The 9,230-nt window shown below is 41.5% G+C and overlaps 2 protein-coding genes across 3 annotated transcripts in view; both read right to left on the bottom strand.

Moving 5' to 3' along the window:
• Window positions 1-708, bottom strand: part of LOC109951085 (diamine acetyltransferase 1-like) — a 28,905-nt gene extending 28,197 nt beyond the window's left edge. The window contains exon 1 of the mRNA XM_020585369.1: window positions 454-708. Coding sequence (XP_020441025.1) covers window positions 454-516 — 63 coding nt within the window. The 5' untranslated portion in view covers window positions 517-708. The remainder of the gene's footprint in view (window positions 1-453) is intronic.
• Window positions 709-2,252: 1,544 nt separating this feature from the next.
• apoob (apolipoprotein O, b) overlaps window positions 2,253-9,230 on the bottom strand; it is an 18,449-nt gene continuing 11,471 nt past the window's right edge. For both annotated transcript variants that reach the window (XM_020585359.1, XM_020585360.1), the window contains exons 3-9: window positions 8,581-8,703; window positions 8,396-8,428; window positions 8,031-8,085; window positions 7,379-7,474; window positions 6,393-6,484; window positions 3,028-3,117; window positions 2,253-2,922 (exon numbers count right to left, since the gene is read on the bottom strand). In XM_020585359.1, coding sequence (XP_020441015.1) covers window positions 2,878-2,922; window positions 3,028-3,117; window positions 6,393-6,484; window positions 7,379-7,474; window positions 8,031-8,085; window positions 8,396-8,428; window positions 8,581-8,703 — 534 coding nt within the window. In that variant the 3' untranslated portion in view covers window positions 2,253-2,877. The remainder of the gene's footprint in view (window positions 2,923-3,027; window positions 3,118-6,392; window positions 6,485-7,378; window positions 7,475-8,030; window positions 8,086-8,395; window positions 8,429-8,580; window positions 8,704-9,230) is intronic.

The raw sequence follows: 9,230 nt of genomic DNA on the forward strand, positions 1-9,230 counted from the left end.
GCAGTTTGGAGGTGCAAGATACCTGAGCGTGTAATGTTAATTTTACCTGTGATCCTTTGAATAAATCAGCACTGTTTTGAAGTTACTTGGACTGTCTCGTCTCTCAGAGTCAGTATGGTAACAAGAACCATAGTCCTACAACATACGCGTATCTCCCCTCTCTCTACACACGCGCACACCCAGCGATCGGCCACATCAAGAGAACATCGCCACCACATGGCGGTTCAACCCATCTATGTAAACACTAAGCATGGCGTGTACCCCTCAGAGTTAGCATGGTAGCAAGAACTGGTTAACGCAACAGTTTATAGCCTTTAATGACCAGTGGACACAGCACTGGGCTTCAGCTACAGCTACACTGCTGTGATACTCCGACATAAACATGGTAAACAGCAGATTCCTCTACGTAATTTGGTGACGTGGTTTTTGACCCAGAGTCTGGTCCTAATTTACCTTCACCAGTCGTAAGATGTCAGACACATCTCTGGGTTCAGCTTTTCGTAATTTGTACTCCATTTTCTTATTTTACTCTTTTTCCCTTTCGTTTGCAGTCCTCTGTATATGAAGTGAAAGATCGGATGTCTCTTCATTCGCTCCAGAGTGGCTTTTTCTCCACAGTCAGCCTCTGGTCAGGACGTGTTTGTCTCGACAAGATATCCAGTAAACGCTACCGTTCAAGTGCACGGTCCTTTGTTTACATCCGGGCCTTTATACCAGGCACACGCTGCAACGCGGTTGGTCAGTTCCACTGTGACACCCTTTGGCCCCCTCTCATCCAATGGGGAGGCAGAGGAATGGTCATGTGCAGCATTCTGTCACATGGCCTGTTTTTATGGCGAAGGTAAAAACATTGAAAACCATTTTATACTTAAACCAACACTTAAACATAAAAATACTCCTTTTTAATATAAATGGCTTATATGATTACTGGACTCAAGATGAAAATGTATTAACTGTAAATGTGTTGCAAGTAAAAACGTTAGAAGTAAAAAGTACGGCCCTGACAATGTTGCACAAGTAAAACAATCAATAAAATGACCAATTTGAAACTGGGGTCACATTGCATGGCATTAAACCTAAAATCAAATTTGACAGTGTAATCTGTGGTTTTAAATCAAAAAAAAGTTTAAAACTTTTTGAACATAAGATCTGAAAGGTCTGAAATCACTTCTTCCCATTTTTCAGTTACAAATCTGTGACTTGTAAAGGTTTGAAACCTGCTTTGAAACAAAATCCTTTTTTCAGAGATTTAACTCGATGCTCCTGTGAGATGAATTAGTCTCCAGCTCACCCTGAAAGTGAACGACAGCAGGTGGCAGAGACAAAGCTGCAGTCAAGACGAACAGTGTCCAGCAGCCTTCATACTCTGTGCTGGGGGTCACAGATGTTCAATCTGGCATTTTTTGGTATTTTCACAAATTACTGATAATTAGAAAATAAATTCAAAAATTCATAAGGAAAAGCATCAGCTCAGTCAGACATTAGATTTAATTATATAGCAACATATTTGTACATAGTGCATCAATAGTCATAGACAAACAGTATCGCAGTGTGCTGCCCCTGAATACATCTGGTAAAATAAACACTAAACACTGGCCTGGTGAATATGTCGTTCTTAAAATCATCATTTGATTGAAATTCTGGTATTTCTGCAGTCGCTCCTCCACACCCAGAGCAAGAGAAAATGGAACTCAGGAGCACAATCATAGGGCAGAGTCAGAGATCTGTCCACTTACCAGTATTACAACACAGTGAACTGTTGAATTTTTCTGTTAAACTCAAGGTTTTCATCTACTAATTGAGACTGTGTTGATTTATAAAACAGCTCCACAGACTAAAACTGCCTTTCACAGTGTCCGCAAGGCAGACTGAGCACCATCTACATTCAGCCTCTGCTGATGTTGCTAAGCTGGCTGCAGCTGCACCCACCAATGGTCACACAGTTGAATCAACACATCTCAAACAGTATGAACACAAACTGAACAGGATCACCTTCATGGAGGTGGATTTACTTCAGGACAGTTGGATTACAGTGACTTAGTTTTAGCTTGGTGTACCTAATAAACTGACAACTGCTTGTCACATTGATCAAACTCACAACCAAGATATTATTAATTCCTCCAAGAACTTCAGTCTAATGTCAAAAGACTGTGACATGTAACGCAACAAGCAAGCGAAGCCACATAATCAGAAGCCTGTGTGTGAGCATGCTCAGTCACCACCGTTATCAGTCTGTGGAGCTGTTCGCTCAGTCACCACCGTTATCAGTCTGTGAAGCTGTTCATAGATAGACAGTGCCCATATTTCTGTAACAGTGTGGCACACAAATGAGACATGTCAGGTTCCCAGTAAACAGGCATGACTTGTTAGTAGGACACGTGGTGTTGTTTAGGCTTTTCATGGGATTTTATGAAACAAAACAAGTGAACAGTCTGAAAATGGCCAGTTTGTCTTAGCTCATAAATGGCTGACATTTTGAAGCTGCATGAAAATAGTGGTTGATGAATTTTCTATCAGTCCGTTTATCCGTTTCTCTACTATTTCAACTCTCTCTCTTATTGATGTTTTGTTTCTGAGCGTCTCTCTGCACCAGTCTGTGAAACTAATACCAAAACAATGAGGAAGAGCTGGCTGCAAGTATGATGGATGTTTAGACAGGTCACAGAAAAGAAGCAGAAAACAGATTCAACCTGATTCTTAGAAGCAGGTACAAGTGTTCAGAAATGACCAGGGTGGAGGTAAAAGTGGTCAAAGTCCTGATCTGTGCTCAGTTGTGTGTAAAATATTTAAAGAGCACATGTATGGCAGTCGCACAGGTGTGTGTTACTGTGACGTGAAAATCTCGGAGGATGGAGAGGTGTGTGTCTTCTTGTCATCTCAGCTGGTTGTGTTGCTGCTCTCTGTTTGCTCTTTCTTCTCAGACTTCGCAAAAAAGACAAGACACAAACGTCAGAGCTGCCAGTCGGTGAATCACGAGGATGGAAGCCAACAGTTAACCAGAGCAGGTGACTGACAGTGAAGACTCACCTTCTTCCTGCCAAATGGTGGATCTTTCCACAGAGTCTCTAAGGTGCTGCGGCCCTGCTGCGCCCAGGTATACGCTGAGTCTCGACTCACCTGGTGGAGCGAAACACCAGAAATGTAGAAATCACTGTCAGCTCAGGGAACAAACCAGAGGTCACTGCTGAAAGATGACACTGAACTGACTGGGATCTGTGAGAATGTGCTCTCTGCTGCTTGCCATACATCATATAGTGATTTATGTACAGTTTGTTTCCACCTGCTGAGGGGGGAGGTTTCTCTGATCAAACATCAAATGTCAGTCCAAGATGTGCACTCATGAGCAAGTGATGTGGGAACCTGAAACATTCCTTGGGCATATAGTGAATGGATTTTTTACTGAGGTAAAAGACACCTCATGTCAGGAATTTAACATGAACAATATTTACTAGAGCTGGACTCGGACAGCTGACCATTCAGATATTCACTTGTTAGGTAGGTAACTGCTTTTCAATTGTAGTATTCAAATATTTGCCACATGGGCAAAGAGGTACTTTTACAATTAGTATGCAAGTATTATTTTAATGTCTGTAAGGAACCATGATGACTTTAGGGGGAAAATCATATGTGGATTCTGTGCATTGTAGCCACAAACCTTGGTCATTTCACATTTAGTGTCCAACAAATGTGTAGCCAACATTTACCCTGGGACATTTATGGGCTAAAACAAAGAGTGGCCATGTACAGTATTGTTCAAAATAATAGCAGTACAATGTGACTAACCAGAATAATCCAGGTTTTTAGTATATTTTTTATTGCTACATGGCAAACAAGTTACCAGTAGGTGCAGTAGATTCTCAGAAAGCAAACAAGACCCAGCATTCATGATATGCACACTCTTAAGGCTGTGCAATTGGGCAATTAGTTGAAAGGGGTGTGTTCAAAAAAATAGCAGTGTCTGCCGTTGACTGTACAAACACAAAACTATGTTGTACAAACGTTTTTGTTTCTAGGATTTAGCAATCCTGTGAATCACTAAACTAATATTTAGTTGTATGACCACAGTTTTTTATAACTGCTTCACATCTGTGTGGCATGGAGTCAACCAACTTGTGGCACCTTTCAGCTGTTATTCCACTCCATGATTCTTTAACAACATTCCACAATTCATTTACATTTCTTGGTTTTGCTTCAGAAACAGCATTTTTGATATCACCCCACAAGTTCTCGATTGGATTAAGGTCCGGGGATTGGGCTGGCCACTCCAAAAAAAAGGCATGTGCAGAAGAGGTTACAATTTGCCAAAGAACACATCAACTGGCCTAAAGAGAAATGGAGGAACATTTTGTGGACTGATGAGAGTAAAATTGTTCTTTTTGGGTCCAAGGGCCACAGACAGTTTGTGAGATGACCCCCAAACTCTGAATTCAAGCCACAGTACACAGTGAAGACAGTGAAGCATGGTGGTGCAAGCATCATGATATGGGCATGTTTCTCCTACTATGGTGTTGGGCCTATTTATCGCATACCAGGGATCATGGATCAGTTTGCATATGTCAAAATACTTGAAGAGGTCATGTTGCCTTATGCTGAAGAGGACATGCCCTTGAAATGGTTGTTTCAACAAGACAATGACCCCAAACACACTAGTAAACGAGCAAAGTGTTGGTTCCAAACCAACAAAATTAATGTTATGGAGTGGCCAGCCCAATCCCCGGACCTTAATCCAATCGAGAACTTGTGGGGTGATATCAAAAATGCTGTTTCTGAAGCAAAACCAAGAAATGTAAATGAATTGTGGAATGTTGTTAAAGAATCATGGAGTGTAATAACAGCTGAAAGGTGCCACAAGTTGGTTGACTCCATGCCACACAGATGTGAAGCAGTTATAAAAAACTGTGGTCATACAACTAAATATTAGTTTAGTGATTCACAGGATTGCTAAATCCTAGAAACAAAAACGTTTGTACAACATAGTTTTGTGTTTGTACAGTCAACGGCAGACACTGCTATTTTTTTGAACACACCCCTTTCAACTAATTGCCCAGTTGCACAGCCTTAAGAGCGTGCATATCATGAATGCTGGGTCTTGTTTGCTTTCTGAGAATCTACTGCACCTACTGGTAACTTGTTTGCCATGTAGCAATAAAAAATATACTAAAAACCTGGATTATTCTGGTTAGTCACATTGTACTGCTATTATTTTGAACAATACTGTATCTTGTGGTGTTTCTGTTGGACACATCATTTCACTTCAGTGACTCACTACAGACATTAGAGTAATTACTATAAACAAAGTGAATGGACCGTTACTGACAACAGAAGTGTCTTTGCAAATCTGTATAAAACAAAAACAGCCTAGAAGGCGCTTCTCATTCAGAGCAACTTTCAGGTTCTGGTAACAGCCTAAGGTGTGAAAGGCCACTCCTAACAACTTCACAGAAAACCTTGAGAGAAGCTGCAAAATGAAGCCAAGGGCTTTGTCTTAATTTTGAAGACAAACTATACACATGTGGCAAGACAGGAGAAAGAACGCCACATCTGAATCCAGTTCGAGTCCTCTGGCTGCTTTTAACCCTCTCCATGTGAAACGGCCAAACCTATATTAATCCTGGTTGCTGCCCTTTCTTTGTCCCACTCACTCTGTGCACGCCGCCTCTTCCTGCAGCTCATGTCCACATCTGCTGGTTCTTTTGGGGGACCATAGTAACACAAACATTCACAGGCAGGAAAGTACCACTTTCTCCCAAGAGGAACAAATTAAACAGTGATACAACACCAGCTACTGTTTGAGACCTGCCTGGAAAGTTTTTATCTACATAATGCTCATCAGAACTGGGGAGGAAGGTTTATAAGGTGAGGGTGTGATTTTCCTCAGTGGTTTCCTGTTAAAAAAAAAAAGTCCCAGAATAAACTGTGTCTCAGCAATGTCCAGAAAAGATCTACTGTACCCACCCAAAATCTGTCGTATCTAAAAATAAAATCAGTGATAAATTATATGTATGTTACTGTTCCTGCTTTCACATCTGTTTCCTCAGTGAATCTCAGTCCTGGGAGAAAGGTTTCTGCTGACGTCAAACTTGTCAACTATATGAGCATTAGAGAGCCTGGATGTGGACAGGTGGCCATGAGACGTGGACTCCAGTCAGCCAACAGGACACACCTGAACACGGTCTGGAGGGACACTGCTGAAGTCTGAATGGTTTTGTAAATCAGAGATATGAGTTTTTGATTTTTAATAATTTAGCAAGAAAGTCCTAAAAGTCCTTATTGTTGTGTGTAAGCTGTTGTACAAAATGGTAATTTATCAATTTAAATACAAATGAAATAAAATGTGCAGCATCTACATTCTGAGGGTCTGAGTTATTTGTGAAGCAAATGTTCACACATACCTTTAATAAGGATGCAGCCTGCTGAGGGTAAAACATGGAGGCACTCAGAGCCATGAGTCCAGCTGGAAACAGGAGTCGGTTCATCCTGGAGCCTGACACACACACACACACACACACACACAGAGAGGAGCTGCTGTCACAACTAAACGTGACCTTCTGTTCTGATGCTCTTTACTTCTGCTTTACCCACTTAATTAAATTTCAGGAAGCAAAGGGGAACAGCTCCCTGAGGTTTGTCTGTTTGGAGTTTGATTCATCAGCTCTACACAATCAACACTTTTGCACAGTGTTTAAGCAGATTTATGAATGTTTATTTGATATCACACATAATGACATCCTCTGGGAGGGTCACACTGAAATTTAAAATACAGTGGAACCTTGGATTGAGAGTAACCCAGCTTGCGAGTGTTTTGCAAGATGAGCAAAAAATTATGATTCAATATACGAGCAAGGTCTCACAATACGAGTAGTACATACACTTTGTCCGCCAAGCGTCACGTGACGTACATCGCAACTGAGCCGATGGTTCTCTCGCTTCACTCGTATAGTCATTATCTGTACTGCAACGATGGCCCCTCACACCAGCCACGATTCTTTTCAAAGGTAGAGTGCAGGTTAATTTGTTTTATTTTTACTTTATACTGTATTTTGTATTACTGTAATCATTTTTATATGGATAAGTGGGTGTGGAACGAATAATCCGAGTTTCCATGATTTCTTGTGGGGAAATTCACTTTGATATACGAGTGCTTTGGATTACGAGCATGTTGACAGAAGGAATCAAAGGTTCCACTGCATGCGTCATATCTTCATGTTCACATGTGAGTTACAACTCTGAGGATCATTATGAATTTTGACCCAAACTGCAGCAACCATGCACCAAAGATGTTAAACTCTCCGTGAGTCACAGTCACTACTTCTGAACTGATTAGTCTCTGCAGGTGAGTCACTGAGTGTTTGGGTGAGTACAGTTTTGCACAGTTTACCTTTGGCCAAGTAAAGTCCCAGGAAGCCAGAGAAACCCACCACTGCCACACTGGGGTAGAGATCTGACGGAGGCTCCCTGAGGAACTGGTACACACCTGACAGAAGGAATGAGGAAGACAGAGTGAGCACTGGCTGCCAAGACCTGTCTGTGGCTTTAACTGGACGCAAATAAAAAACAATTTAATTTCTACATCACATTTTGAGATTTTTTTTTTAGATTGTGTACAGCTCTGCTGATTTCCCTCCAATGATACTGCAGTGCAGTATCATTGGAGGGGAAAAGGAGGGATGTATACAGCACTTAAAAGCTTACTGGACAACAATTTGAACCCTACCAGGTCTTCAACAAACTAACAGCCTACAATACAAGGTACAAAAATCACCATCACCCTCCTGACACCAACTGAGGAAACAAGAAATATACCACAACACTTAGAGAACAGGTGTCCAGATCTAGTAGTTTGCTTAAATACAGGTCGGCATGTGCACACAGCTTTCTTTGTGTATAAAATCTTGCATTGCTCAGAGAAACACAACCTTTAGTAACACACCACACTGATATTTTACCAGTCGCGCAGACAGAGATTTTAAAGATGATCCTTACAACAACACATTGCAAGTTGAGTAGACTTCACAAATGTGTTTTCTCACCCATGACAGTTGTTACAGAAGTGTTGATTGTGGGCTCCACGGTCCTGTAAACTCGCTGTGGCCCAAAGATCATCAGCAGTCAGACAGAGAAGAAAAGCGGGTTACTTTCATTTGATAACGACCTTTGTCCCAGATGTGCAGCCACGTACAGTGACTAGAAACGTGCAGTAAAATAACTTTTTAAAAACATTCATGCATCCTGCTGGTTTGGACACGTTTCTATGGCGACTTTCACAGTGAAGAAATCGGTCATCGGCCTGCATCTGTCAGCTCAAAGTCTTCTCAAACAACCGGATATGTCAACCAAACTTCAGCAACAGGTAAAATAAAGTAAAATCTCAACAGAGTTTTTACAGACCACTCACCTCAACCTTCTCCAGTGAATGCTGAGCAACTTCCTATTAAAAAAACAAATCAAATCTAAGTTAATTTAGTTATACTGCATTTTACATTCTATCGTATATTTTATCTTGGCATTTTCTCTTTCATTTGGATCATACAATGACACTTGTATGTCAGTGCATGCACCTGCAGAACAGCCGTGAACTACCTGACACTGGTGTGTGTACAGCTCTGCTGATTTCCTCCAGGATGTGACACACTGTTCCAGAGGCCCTGCCTCTGGTGCCACGTACCGAGGCTCTGCTTCAGGGCTGCTGTATAGAGACGGCAGCTGAAACACACAAAATGAGGTGAGAACAACTTTGTGAAATGAAAGATGAAAGTTAAAATCCTCTGCTTTCACGCCTACTCACACACTTAAACATGTTATTCATATCTGTAATACAGTATGTCTTGTTTAACAACAAAACAATGTCATGCAGTAGAATTTTTGTTTCCATCTCATCCAATTTTTTTATTACATTTCATCCTTACTTGTATATTATAAACATATTAGTTCTGGACTAGTATCATGTTAATTGTTCCCAGAAATCAGAAATGCTGCGTGCTCACTCTCATGCATTCAGATCAGGTGATGAGACGGAGTACAAAGCTGCGAAGTACAGACTGAGAAAAGCCATCACAGCGGCCAAGAGGCAGCACAGAGAGAAGCTGAATGGCTTCTATATTACTGTTGACTCCAGACGGATGTGGCAAGGCCTGTAGCACATCACAGACTACAGGACCACCACCAGCATCATCAGCTCCGCAGACAGCCTGCCGGATGACCTCAACACCTTCTACACCCACTTTGAGACC

This window comes from Monopterus albus, unplaced genomic scaffold (genome assembly GCF_001952655.1).
Source record: "Monopterus albus unplaced genomic scaffold, M_albus_1.0 scaffold362.1, whole genome shotgun sequence".
Taxonomy (NCBI): Eukaryota; Metazoa; Chordata; class Actinopteri; order Synbranchiformes; family Synbranchidae; genus Monopterus; species Monopterus albus.